Genomic DNA, 14,031 nt, shown 5'->3' with positions numbered 1-14,031 from the left:
TTAAACTGCCGGACAGAGAAAGATTTAGAGACAGAAAGAAGAGAAATATTAAAAAGAATTAGAGAGAGAAAGAAGATATAAATATAAAAAGAATTAGAGAGAAAAAGAAGAGATACATACAAACAGAACGGTAAATGAGAAAGGGGTTTCGGGTAGGGTTTTTAGGGTGCGATATTATTATGGCATTACGGCATTTTGAGTGCCGTAATAATACTTCAACTCCTTACAATATATAAAATATTGTATAATTTTTACGATACTTAAAGTACCGTAATGATGCTTCACGGTAATACCACTACTCTAAAAGTTATTTTGGTAAAAAGAAAGTCTAAAATTGAAGAAAAATGATGTGGGCGAGGTTTATAAAAGTTAACAGTTTTTCTTCTTCTAAATAGAGGAAAATTAAGGTATATTTGTGATTATTTCCTTTATAAATACTGAGCAATGCTTTGCTATGTTTCATGTTATCTGATTACATTTAATGATTGCCCTTTAACATTATTGACTTGCAAAAATTTTATGTATAAACTTCATTCTCTGTAGAGATCTTGCCTCTACCTCATTTGGCCTGCTTATACCGCACCGTCTAGAGTATGTAATAATAAAATGGTTCTTGTACCTAGGAATTCCCATCAAAATTAAGTTTAACATAACCTCAGGTTTACAAAAGCTAGCTGTTTCATCTTTTATAGTTATTAGACAAGCCACTTCCAAATCGGTAGAGATTTGGAAGTGCATGGGGGTGATTGGCATTGATTGGCTGATGAAGATGTTCAACACGGTGCTAAGAACAAAGAAAATGCCAGGTGAATGGAGGAAAAATATTGTGATATCTATTTACAAGAACAAATGAGACATATAGAACTACGCTTACTATCGAGGGATCAAGTTTATGAGCCATACTACGAAGCTCCGGGAGAGAGTGATTGAGCAATGACTAATACATTTAGCGAGTGTATCTAAAAATCAATTTGGTTTTGTGTAAGGAAAGTCAACAATCGAAGTTATTTTCCTACTTAGGCAACTAATTGAGAAGTTTAGGGCAAAGGGAAAAGACATCTACATGGTATATTTTAACCTAGAGAAAGCTTATGATAGAGTATATTGATATTTGATTTGGAGGGTTTCAAAAAATAAAAGAGTCTCAAGACACTACATCGACTTGGTGAGAGATATGTACAATGGAGCGCTAGCTAGTGTGCAAACAACTAGTGGAGAAATGAATGAGTTTTCATTCATAATAGGTCTACATCAATGGTCCGTATTGAGCCCGTACCTCTTTGTTTTAGTTATGAACAACCTAACTAGGCGCCTGTAGGATAATGTACCTTGGTGCATCATGTTTGCATATGAAAGTTTTGATCGAGGAGACCCGGAACGACATCAACACAAAGTTAGAACTTTGGAGGGATGTTCTAGAATCCAAATGTTTTAAAATTAGTCGGACTTAGACATAGTAGATGAAATGCAAGTTTAGTAATAATAGGAGTAAAGACGAGGAAGTAGTTAAGATTGACGACTATGAAGTAGATCACACTTTTGATACCATGAGTTGATAATCCAGGGAAATAAAGAGATTGAAGAAGATGTCACACACAGAATTAGAGCTGTGTGAGCGACGTGGAGATGTGCAACTGGAATTTTATGTGATCACCGCATACCAATGAAGTTGAGAGGTAAGATCTATAAGACATGTGAGACCAGCTTTGCTTTATGGGGTGGAATGTTGGGCGGACAAAAAACAAAATGGATGAATGGAAAGACAAAAAGGGATAGAATCGAAAATGATCTATTCGAGAAAGTTTAAGTGTGGCATCAACAAGTAATAAGATGAGATAGAGTAGAATTAGGTGAGCTGGCCATATGTGGCGTCGACACAGTACATCACCTAGGAGGTGCGAGTTAATTCAATTGGAAGGATTTAAAAAGACAAGGGGCAAGCCCAAAAGGACGTGTGACTTCAATGAGGGTATGACCTTAAATAGAGTAGAATAGATGAACAAGATTCGTGTAGCCGACCTCAATGAGTTTGTTATCATTTCTTAATTCTATCTTGCATTCATTTGTTGTGCTCAATGTGCCCCTGGGGCAAGATTTTTTACTTCTGAGTCCTTGACTAACTCGCTCAAATGTTGTTTTATTTCGTTCTCTTCAAAGTTTCGTCAAAATAACCTACCAAAAATCTCCACCATACCATGCCTGCCTTTCTCAGACAATAATGCAAAGTTACGGACCATTGTTCAAAGAATTGCCCATATATTTCTAGGTCAAACCCATTGTATATCCATTTGTAGAGCCCAACACCATGAATTTTGTACAAGTAATGTATGAAGAGATGATCATTATCATTTTTCTAGTGTATGAATTTTTTCAAAATTAACCAAAAGAGGTGAACCCATGTCTTTTGGTTTGATTTCAACAGTGTCGTTTGGTTTGATTTCAACAGGGTGTCGTTTGTATATGGGTTCAATATTAAACAATCAATATGACCTCTAAATCTTGCTAAAAGATGTTTCGATGCTGTAAACTCTTACAATGCCCACAAATATTTTTTCACCTCTAATTATAAAATTTGATGCTCCAAAATGTTGTTGTTCGAGCAGTTCTATAGACACTTAGACATTTTGAAAATGAATGACTCATATAATGTGTAATAGGATGCACTATGGTTAGAACTCGAAATTATTTTTTTTTTCTTTTTTTTTTTTAATATTCATACATCTCAATATCAAGATGATTAATTGTAGGTTTTTTTTTATGTCGTAGCACCTTTTTCTGGTGGATTTTTGATATGCATCTTACTTCTACAATATAAGGTTGGTACCTTTCATAAACTTTTTCCATTTTAAAGTACCCATAACAAAATTTATGGTCTTGAGTAGGAATTGTTGCAAATGGGTAAATTATTGAATAGTTCATCTCTTATAGATACTTTGATAAATTTCCTCTTTACACATAGGCGCACATTATTTAAAATCATGCCTCTCCTTCTTGGCTTGTTCACGGTTAAAGCCCATCTCCCAAACAAAAGCATGCACGTTAAGGGGCAAGGGGAGGTTTCAGATTTTGAACTTTTTAACCTTGTTTGATCTTGGATTAACATAGCATGTCATCATCATTATCATCACCATAGGTTTTTTTTTCAATTAATTGGGGTCGGCTGTACGAATCCTGGTCCGCCATTATATTCTATTTAAGGCCATACTCTCAGACTTAACATAGCATACTGAATCAAACTCACCCTGAGCAATCCCGCGCATGAATTCGTCTCTCATGGGGAATTAATGCAGCCTTTCCATCAAATTAGTAAATTGATTAATGAATGTGACTGATATCCTTTTGATATCTTCATTCAGTCGTCCAGACTGTATTTCGCCATTCGCTACGAACAACTTCCCCATGGCGAATTGGATCACCACTGTTCAACATGTTTCAGGAAGTTGAGCTTTAAGGGTCTTTCACCTGGTCATTTATAGGGCCATAAGCGGGTGTCCTTACCCACTAGTGGTTCTGGGAATCTGAAAAGCAAGATTTAAGTGAAGCTTTTGAGTTTCCAGCATTCATTCATTGGTCCCGGACTTGTAAAATTCCACTTTCAAATGCCATGGGATTTTGTACAGCTTGACACAGTTTCGAATATGCAATTATAATCTCGGGAATAATGCATGATTTGGGTTCTAAATTTGAAAACGGTACTATGACTTTTAGGGCATGCTGTTTTCATTGGAAAGCTTGTTTTTTTGGGGTCTTGGAGAGTTCACTTTCTGTTACCTGAGAAAGATCTTTCTCACACGTTTCCATTGCACGCTATGAAAGAATGGAACGTGTTTTCCCAGCCACTACATACAGAGTCGAGAGCACTTTCTCACACGTTTCCATTGCTTGCTAAGAAAGAATGGAATGTGTTTTCCCAGCTACTGGAGAGTCTACTGGTTTCCTATGAAACAAACATGGGAAAGCAGTAGCCCAACCCAAGGGAAAGAACTTCCTCAGAGTAAACATGATAGGGACTAGGCCTCAATTGCACAAATCAACCATATTTTGGTGTTATTCATGCACTTGGTTTCTGATTTGTGTTGAAATAGTGTGTGCCAATTTAAAATACGAAATCTTAATAGCAAGATTTTAAAAACCGCTCATCTGAATCGCCCATCCAGATTTACGATCTAGTTCGGTAGACTGACTATCTGAATTGTAGAACCAATCATTAAGAAAAAAAGAAAAAAAGGTGGAGTAGGTTCTAACTGGCTGGTATGTTAGAGAACCAGCCAAAACTTGTGAACCGGCCTGGTTCCCGATATTTAACGGGAACCGGTTCACCCCCGATGATCCTGATCTAGATTAGGCAATTCGAATTCCGATTCAAATCGGCATTTTTTTAAACCTTGCTTAAAAGTAATTCACAATTATGTCAGAAAAAATTGTACGCTTACATAATAGAACCTAATTAGTAGGCTTTTTTCACATAAGATGAGTTAAATTCCCGAACTATTTGGATTTCTCTCTTTTATATTTTTCAACAAGAATTAGTAGCGCTTTTCATTTCTAATTATTATTTCTATTATTTGTACTGTACTTAAGAAGTAGCATACAAATTTGATTAATTATGCCTGTGCATTGCATAGCCCATGGCTTGGGATTGTTTGAGCTGTGTTGAAAATTCCAATGTCAACATGGAGCTAGTCAAGAAGGGGCTCTTTTGTGTGGATGACAGCAGATCTAATTGGGGGTGGATTATTTTACTCAAATTTAATATACTCTGCATAACATTATTTTGTTAATTGTTTAGTATATGCTTTATATTTTATTGAGCCAGTCAACTTTTTCAGCAATTTTCAACTATTTTTTAGCTATTTTTAGATATGTGATTTTCAGCATATTATTTTGAATAAAGCAAAAACAAGATAATTTTATAAGGGAAAGTACCCAACAGCAAATAATCCATCATCAAAATTAATTTTATTGAAACAGTGGTAATGAGTACATCGAAATAAGCCCCAATGAATTAAAAATCATTTCTCTTTATCCAAATAAGCCCTAATGAATTAAAAATCAGTTCCCTTTTTTTTTTCTCTCTCTCTCTCTCCTTTTTTTTTTTTTTTTCTGAAGAGTTCAGACACTGTGTTTTGGCAGTGTTTCTATGATAAGTGCATTCAAAAATTTCCTCACCACTAAATATTAGGAGTTGACCAAGATGAGCCATTTTTCACTACCATATGGGGGGAGGAGAAAAATAGCCCTATAACCAAATTTGTCCCACCAAGGAATACCTAAAATGTCCAAAACTGAAATGAATGTATTTCCACGTGCCTCAATGTAACGGCTACAATAAACCCACGGCTGTCAAGCATTGGAATGAGGAGAATATTTCAAAGTTAGGAGCAAGAATCTTCCCCTGATGTAAAATGCAAGAAAAAAGTGTCCAACAATATTTCAAAGTTAGGAGCAAGAATCTTCCCCTGATGTAAAATGCAAGAAAAAAAGTGTCCAACAATCTTTCATTGGAAAGGCTTCTATACTTCCCCTATTAGAAGATCTATGCTTCTCCCTATCATCCAGTAGTTCAATTTTGATCAAGATAGTCACTCACCGTTTGATCTTAGATCTGACTTCAATATTTTATTTTTAGTTTTTTTATACAAATTGTATGAATATAAAATTTGGTATGTGCCATCTTCTCATTAAGACGCACCTATAATAAATATTACAAATAATTTTTTGATAAAATATAATGATTAAAATACCCCTTGAATCTTTCAAAGGTATTTTGGTCATTTTATTTTATTAGAAATATTGTTTCACTACTACGAGTTTAATAGAGGATTGGACGTCCAAAATTTGGTGTCAAAATAATTTATAAAAAAAAATATTAAAAATAAAATAGTATAAAGACGTGACATTGTGATTGTGACAATCTTTTCAAAATGGACGGTTGGATAAGGGGAAATCAATAAATTTTATGTTGTAGGAGAAGCATGGAAAGCGTGCCCATCTTTCATTCTCAAAAGGACTTTTCAAACCCATGCCAAAGAAACAACGACCATTAGAAAAGCGTGCCCATCTTTCATTCTCAAAAGGACTTTTCAAACCCATGCCAAAGAAACAACGACCATTAGAAAAGTTGATTGAACTGACTGGTGGGTTTGTATTTTGCAAGACACATTTGGAGAGAGATGTCATTTCTTTTGCAATTGGCTTTAAAAAAAGGATAATTGGATGAACAAAAAATTTGACTTGTAAACATTTATTTTGACTCGGGATAATTTTGCAATAAAAAACCCTGAACAAATTTCTCAAGTAGATAGGTGGTCATTTCGGGCATCAACTTAATATTGAGTTATACTACATTTGAGTAGGCATTATAATTTAGGAAAAAATTTATAGAGTCGAAGCTCTAACCTATCAAATTAGAGCCCACGTCAAAAATTTCACTAGAAGAGGGTGTTTCGATGCCAAATATCTGCAAATTAATCATTTCGACATCAAGATGCATGGACATGAGAAAAAAAATAGATTTCGAGTTTCGAAAATAGTGCTTGCCACGCATTTTTAGACTGTCCATTTTCAAGATTTTTGAGGTTTCATAGATCTGCTCGATCTACACTAATTTTGAAGCTTTAAATTTTATAATTGGAAATGAAAACATATTTTAAAATTATCACAAAAATTTCCAGTATTGAAACCACATTTCTCGATACTATTTGAACATGTGCTTTACTTCGATTGTTTAAAGCCTCGGCTCTATACAAAACGCACCCTTATATTTGTGGAATTGTATACTATAAAACCATTTAACTTGATACAAGAAAGGCAAAATCATCCCTAACCCTCGTATATAGAAACGGATAACTAAGAATGTGTCTTGAGAGAAACTTTCTCGACTCTGAGCACGATTTCACATCCAATTGCTAAGGGTGATGGTGACCAAACATTAATGGTATTCTTATATGCTTTCTCTATATTTATAAGAACACTAGGCCCCTCACTACCTGTTCCTTTTACCCCTGTTTGGCTGAAGTTCGCTTTGCTCAGCATGTATCTCATGTTCCAATAAAATGCGTGCGAATATTGCCATTTTCGATTTTCGTTTCTCACCAGAATGTAGCATTTTGGAGTTTTAAAAATTGCATCTTCTGACCAATCTTTACAACAGAAATGAAAAACTTAGAGCTTACAGACTTACTGTACTTGTCACAATAAAATTATAGACTCGCCCTGTTGCCAGACCAAGGCTCAATCTTAGATCATCTATGTGCATTCCTTGAACTTTTTGTTAAGCATATCACGTTACTCAAAAATTGTTACAGCCATAAGCATACTATGCTTTTTTTTAAGCAGACATTATCTGTGTCCTAGACAATGGATGATGGTGAATACAGCCATAGTTCCATTGATGACAAATGGCAAGCATTAAGCAGTACCTAAAGTCACGGTCGGATGGTTGTGGATCTCATATCACATACGTGGGTATCAACAAAACTTTTTCATGGAAATATACTGTACAGGATCTGATGCGTGCTGCCATTGATTGAAGAGATGATATCTTCTACCACTATCATCACCATGTCACCTAGTTTTGCTTAGTTGTATAAAACAATCATGAAACATATACAAGACCCATTGCTAGCTGGGAAAAGCAAGCACCCTTTGGGTATGGGGTTCCCTTCAGATTCAGGCCCACTAGTTAATCTTCTGATAAACCTCTCTTCTTTCACCCTCTCTTTACATTATTGAGACCTCTCAAGAATCTTAGCAGTACAAGGTACGGCCCTCTCATTAAGTTCATATGGCCAAGAGAAAAAGTAACATACTAGAAATTTAAACAGTAAAGGGGCAGTGCAGTACTGCAGTGACAAACCAGTAAAGAACTATATTCAAAAGTCCTGATAAAATTTAAGAAAAAAAGGAGTCCTGATGGGGACCGGACCTGCATTGAGAGACAATTTATGAGATCCACTCTTACTCTGGGCTAATAGCATTTCTGAATATTTCTTTCGCAAATTTTGAGCACAGCTGCTGTATTTGACAGATTGTGACTTGTAACACATATAACTGGGAAATCTTGGACAACAAATAAAAAAACAAAAAAATAAAAAAACGATGACCACATTATCAATAATAATTTGGGCCTTCACAAAAGCACATACAAATGGAGCATCTATTGCAATACAAGATGGTATTCCTCACGTCCCTTGCATTGAAGCATGAAAGATCACCATCTCTCCAAATTTCAGTGGTGTGCATCAGTTTCACTTCTTTCGGGCATCTGGGGAAGGTGCTCTCATGTTGGTAGTAAATCAGTAACTTTCAACAGAACCATGCCACTCACTCTGGACTGGTTATTGCATTTGACCTTTCACCAGTTCACCTTGTGATTCTGAATTTATGTCAAAGAAAAACTACAGAGAAGACAAGCTCCTAGTGCCAATAAAGCACAAATTATAATGCAGGCACATATGAGAGAGTTGTAATCCTCTTTCCATCCATTAAGCTAGTGGGGATTTGTACACGAACCCCACCTGTTACATTGCTCTCAAATGATACGTATGATAGGCCTGACACTATAAAATCAACGGTTTATAGTCCAAATATGTGGATGACTATAAGAGATTATATCATGATGCCCAACTCTATAAGCTAACATAAGAGGTACAAGATCCGTTACTGATTCAAATGTCATTTAGATTATGACTTGCTGGGGCATTTTGGGCTTTCTTTGCTCCGTATTCAGCCTGTGCTACTGCAAAGGGCATCTGTTCCCTATTTTCTTGTCATTTTCTGTCTTCAACTCCTTTTATTTTGATACCATGTTGAAGTATGCTGAGTTATTTATGTGCTACCTATATAACTGCGTTTTTACTGTAGGCTCAATGTAATCAATGGGGCTATATGACCATATGGAATGAGTTTTTACTGTAGCCTGTGGACTGAGTTTTCACTGGATGCGTCTCATCCTGTTCGTTTGCTACACTCTGAGTAACACATTGCTCTTCATCCTCAATGATGCCTGTACTTTTTTATATTTTATTTTTTGAGTAGTTCAATAGTAGGAATCGAACTCGAGATGAAGTGCTGCTAAATGTCAGCTGCCAAATCCAAGCCCAAGCCCGATTCGTAATGATGATGCCTGTATGAGCTGAGAAATAAGTACCTGGTGTTGGGTCTTTACTCTGCAATGTGGCTCAATTACAACACCGTTGCATCTATTATAATGACATGAATATTATCCTCCACGATTCTAACAAGAGAGACTTGTGTACTCCGAGGCACATGGCTGCATGCTAATATAGAATCATTGAGTGTAGAAAGGCCCTTGCTCTTCTCTCTCTTTTTAACTGATAATATCAGGAGGGCATCTGTTAGATTTCATTTCATCACCTTTATCTATGCAGGACTAGTTTGCCGTACTCAGAATTCATGGTACTAGAGAAAAATACCAAAGAAAAAGTGGAATAAACAAATAGTACTATTTTTATGTTCAGACCCCACAAGATGCATGGTTTGGTACCTACACCATGATTACAAATGAACAAGAGTCACCAGGCATGGCCTAACAGCAAACAAAAGCAATTGGTTCAATCGTGTTGGCATTTCTTATCCAACTGAAAGTCATCGGGTCAGCTTGCATGCACATTCATTACCACAGCCTAATGATAACAAAAATTGAGGTTTTAAAATTTATTTGAAATATCCATTATTACATTTGTTATAACAGGAATTGCTGTTGGCCCTCGAGGAAACATCGCCAAGTGACTGAAGATATTCGAAAATAAACACCATTATGTCCATTTTAATGGCTATTACAGCACAGCAACCCTTTCCCAATAGAGTGGGGCATAACAGTTTTAAAAGTTTTAAAATATCCATAGAAGCTGATAATAAATTACATTTGGCTCTTTCGAAATCAAATACAAATCCTTTTTACTCTATTCTACTTTTGGGTCAATGTTTAGTTCAAAATTAAAAAGGTTGATTCAAAGGAGCATCATTCCGCTAGACAGGAAATGCTGCAAGCTGGCTATTCACAAACTACTGTTTAAAGAACCAAGTGCACGGAGATAGTATGCATATTGCAACATGTCTAACACATAGGAACTCACAGAGATCATGGCATCTGGATGAGAATTTTGAAGAGCAAGTAGCTATTAGAGATTGAGCACATGAAAGATCAGCGTTGCACAGCAAAGCCTCCGTGAACAAAACAATACCCTAATGCGAACCAGTATAATGAACAACTTTGATGGCAAAGGAACTTCTCATTCCATCTAGAAAGGGATATGTGATAATCTAGATGAAAGAGTAAAATATATTAACGATCAACAAAATGTAAAATACAGAACAAAGAGAATAGCATGTTACAATCTCAGGTGAGAGAAAATTGATGGGACTAGATCCACCACTGACCAAGCAAGACCAGCATACTGAAGGAACCTAATCCCAGTATCAACATCATATGAGTCCTCAGGAGAGAAGAAGAAAGTATTTTGCAAATACCGGAACATCTTGTTTTCACACTTGGTCTTATATTGAACAGGTTTCTTGAGAGCTGGAATATAGCAGGAAGATCTAATTGGGATACCCAATGCATTGCAAATGATGGGTAGAAGCCACTTAGCCAAAGCCTTGCTGCAGAACTTTACAATGAGAATAATAGGAATGCCTACCATTATTCTTCCAATAAAAACCATAATGGAAAGCTGCTCACTGAGTATTCTTGGCACATCCTCATGGTGGAACTGAAGATAGGTCTGCTGGATTCCACCCACCTGAATGGAAGAGCAATCATCTTCCAGTTAGGCACAATTAAACTGATGTCACATTTTCCATAGAAACTGAAGCAATTTTCTAGTCTTGCACAAGAAATAATCCAAATAAGATGGCAACCTTGTAGGCAATGACACATAAAAGAAAAAAGAAAAAAAAGGAAAAAGAAAAGAAAAAGAAAACAACCAACTTCATTGGCTGCAATTTTTTTTTCATTTTTATTTTCTTTAAAGATCTAAATTGAAGGCAGTACTGAATCTTCTCTGCGTGACACTAAGAGCTGGAGTTTTTGTGTAAAAATTATTACCACTCCTAAGGCAACTCCATTGAAAGCTGTGTGGTACTCAAAGCTTGGTGTAGGAAGTTCTGGTGTAGGGTAAGCAAAAAGCAGCAGAAAAGCAAGGCTTGCCCAGAAAGATGTAACTGCAACACAGCAAAACATTAACACATCTTAACATTGATAGTATCAAAAAGCTAATAATTGGCCTCGTTCATTTTCTAGAGATAATAAGAGAAAAAAAAGGCCTACATCAAACTGAGTTTTTTTTTCTAACTATAGATATGTATACCATTTTGTCCGGACACAATGAAGGTGTCAATGAGTTCATGAACCGACAACCATGCCGCAAGAATGGCAGACCCAAGAACAACTCCCCCCAATACGTCGATAGGGCTGTGCATACCAAGGTAAATCCTTCCTAAAAACAATATCAACTCCCAATTAGGAATAAAAAGAATGAGAGCATCGATACACTGTGATTTGGTCGGAAAACAGAGGATTCAGAACATACCCAATCCAATGAGACCATCTAGAACACAAACCATGATGAGAGCCAAAAGCTTCAGACCAGGATTGCCTGCATGAGATGATAGAGTGTAACTAAACAGAAGCCTGCACTCAAACCATAGAAAACAAATTAACTCAGCAAAGTTTCTCCATCTTTAAAGGCATAACTGTCACGAAAATACAAACATATAAAAGATCAAAAAACAACGGGGAGTACTGACCGTACCCAAAAAGGCAAACTGTGTTAAGAGCATGGGAAGAAGGCAGTCCATATTCCTGGGCATTCCCTTTCTCATCTTTAGTGGCAGTCACTCGCCTAACGGGCGGAGAGCTGGGTCTTGGAGCCGAAATCAAATCCTGATACAAAAAAAAAGAATCCCAAGTCCACCATATCAGCCTTTGTTTGATTTCCATCATAGTGGTTCTTTGTAAATTTAAGAACTTAATTTACAAACCATCCGAATTTGAAGGAGCTGAAAAACACCTTAAGAGCATTTCCAACATAATCACAGAATGCCATCAAAAGTGTCATCTGCCTCGCCAATTTGCTATGCCCACTCTGCAAATAATCCATTCATTAAAACCCCAGATCCCTAACAACCAATCAAAACAGAGTGACCCATCAAAGAAAACAATAAATTAAAAAAAAATCCCATGACCCAATTTCTATTTCAAACAAAATAGAAACCCCAATGGGGATAGAACCAAAAGTTCACATAGCCCAAAAAACTCATGAAAATTTGATTTTTGACAGCAAGGTGAAAAATTGCAAACTCACCCAGAAGAGAAATGGGAGGAAAGCTGTGTAAAAGGGTACAGAAACAATGCATGACAACGCCGAGAAGAATACATCGAGAGTGGGACATTGGAAGCCCTGCAATCCATAAAAAAAAGAAGAAAAAACACATATTCCATGATTTCAATACCTGGAAAAAAAAACCTGTATTCTGAAATGTCTAACGGTCGTATTGTTTGGAAGCAAAAAATTTGAATTCATACCTGAATTTTGAGTATGAAGGGGGTTTCAGCGTTGACATGACGAGTAACCCCAGGTTGGGTAAGAGATCGCAGGAGGATGGTGAGATTGGTGAGCCTTGAAACCCATATCCAACAAAGAATTCCGACCAAGCTCCCTATCTGCCACAAGGGCACGCTTTCCATCTCTCTCTCTCTCTCTAAGTCTCTGCAACAACAATGGAAGAACAAGAGCGAGGAGAGAGAGGCACAACCTTTTCTCTCTCTAGAATCTGATTGAGAGAGAGAACGGGAAGAGAGAGAAAGAAGAGGTTTTCTGCGTTTGTGGACGGTGCTACCCAAGCAGATTCAGGGAAGCCGGGGCAGCCGTCAACTCTCACCCATCGCCAGCTCTGCTTTCCTTTCTTCAAGTGTTTTTTTTTTTTTTTTTTTCACTCCCTCTAGAATTTGGACTAATAGAAATTTATGCTAATTTCCCCCATCAATATTTAAATAAAAAAGTTTATGCAAGGTTGCAACTTTAAAAAATGTTGAATTAAAGATCACCTTAAAAAATCCATAGAAAAAGAACTTTGAAAAACTTCTAATTGATCATCTCGATATCGACACATACGAATTTGTAAAAGAATTATTTTGAGTCCCAAAAATAGTGCATCTTGCAATACATTATCTAAACCATTTTTTTTATTTATTTTCATATGCTTGATTTTTAATTCTTTTTGGAGTTTAAGATTTATAATTAGATATGAAAATAGGTTTCCAGATAATCCTAAGAACTTTCTATGCCAAATTACATCTTGTGAAAAAATTTGGAGGTACGCCTTAATTGGATCGTTTAATGTTGCAACTTTATAGAAACCACACCTAAATTTAAAATATACACTCTTTTCATTTTAATGAACAATCACATAAAAGGAAAAATTGAAAATACAACTTAGAATGTATTTTTTTAGCCCAATTAACAGAGGCCGTCCATCTTGGTGAGATGCTTAGATCTAGGCCTTAGAACAATATTTTTTCTTTCCAAATTTTTTAGATTATTTCATTATCATTTAATTAATAATATTACAGGAAAATTGATTTTGAATTCATAAAGGCCTAGATATTGAAATTCATCAAATGGATGGTCTATCTTCTTTGTTGGAAGGGACTCATTTTGACTATGTATAGGGTGCAAATTAGTTGTGCAAATTATTATTATTATTTTTAGGTTGACTACTGAAATATGAAGAGAGTGTGTATGCAAAATTTTGGATCATACAAAAGGGAAAGCTTTCGATGTTCCCCATACAACATAGAGGTTCTATCCTCCTCTTATCCAACCGTCCATTTTTTAATGAAGGGTTAGGATTGCCCCAATCACAATGTCACGTCTCTACACCATTTTATTTTTATTTTTTTCTATAAACTGTTTTGACACCAAATTTTCGACGTCCATTCCTCTATTAAACTCGCACTAACGAAAATATAAAAAAAAGGACCAAAATACCTTTGAAAGATTCAAG

At 36.0% G+C, this 14,031-nt stretch overlaps 1 protein-coding gene across 2 annotated transcripts; it reads right to left on the bottom strand.

Moving 5' to 3' along the window:
• Positions 1-10,236: 10,236 nt before the first annotated feature.
• On the bottom strand, positions 10,237-12,902 carry SPP1 (Phosphatidic acid phosphatase (PAP2) family protein). 2 transcript variants are annotated; one of them, XM_006842709.4, is made up of 8 exons: positions 12,551-12,902; positions 12,330-12,425; positions 12,036-12,110; positions 11,778-11,908; positions 11,556-11,656; positions 11,334-11,462; positions 11,072-11,187; positions 10,237-10,766 (listed from the first exon to the last, which is right to left on the bottom strand). In XM_006842709.4, the coding sequence occupies exons 1-8, from the start codon at positions 12,710-12,712 to the stop codon at positions 10,356-10,358; spliced, it is 1,221 nt and encodes a 406-aa protein (XP_006842772.1). In that variant the 5' UTR covers positions 12,713-12,902; the 3' UTR covers positions 10,237-10,355. The 2 variants fall into 2 exon arrangements, with proteins under 2 accessions (XP_006842772.1, XP_088719555.1); XM_088863429.1 differs by lacking the exons at positions 12,036-12,110; positions 12,330-12,425; positions 12,551-12,902 and having other exon boundaries at positions 11,773-11,908.
• Between the last annotated feature and the right edge of the window lie 1,129 nt (positions 12,903-14,031).

This window comes from Amborella trichopoda, chromosome 3 (genome assembly GCF_054954075.1).
Source record: "Amborella trichopoda isolate Santa Cruz 75 chromosome 3, AtrichopodaSantaCruz75HAP2 v2.0, whole genome shotgun sequence".
In the NCBI taxonomy this organism is placed as follows: domain Eukaryota; kingdom Viridiplantae; phylum Streptophyta; class Magnoliopsida; order Amborellales; family Amborellaceae; genus Amborella; species Amborella trichopoda.
Note: the sequence above shows the minus strand (reverse complement) of the source record. Positions and strands in the feature narration are given on the sequence as shown.

Coding starts and splice junctions, on each gene's coding strand:
- SPP1 (XM_006842709.4), bottom strand. CDS start 12,712: ATGGAAAGCGTGCCCTTGTGGCAGATAGGGAGCTTGGTCGGAATTCTT. Junction 11,909..12,035: donor ATGTTGGAAATGCTCTTAAG/GTGTTTTTCAGC, acceptor TTTTTGTATCAG/GATTTGATTTCGGCTCCAAG. Junction 11,657..11,777: donor AACACAGTTTGCCTTTTTGG/GTACGGTCAGTA, acceptor GTTTGAGTGCAG/GCTTCTGTTTAGTTACACTC.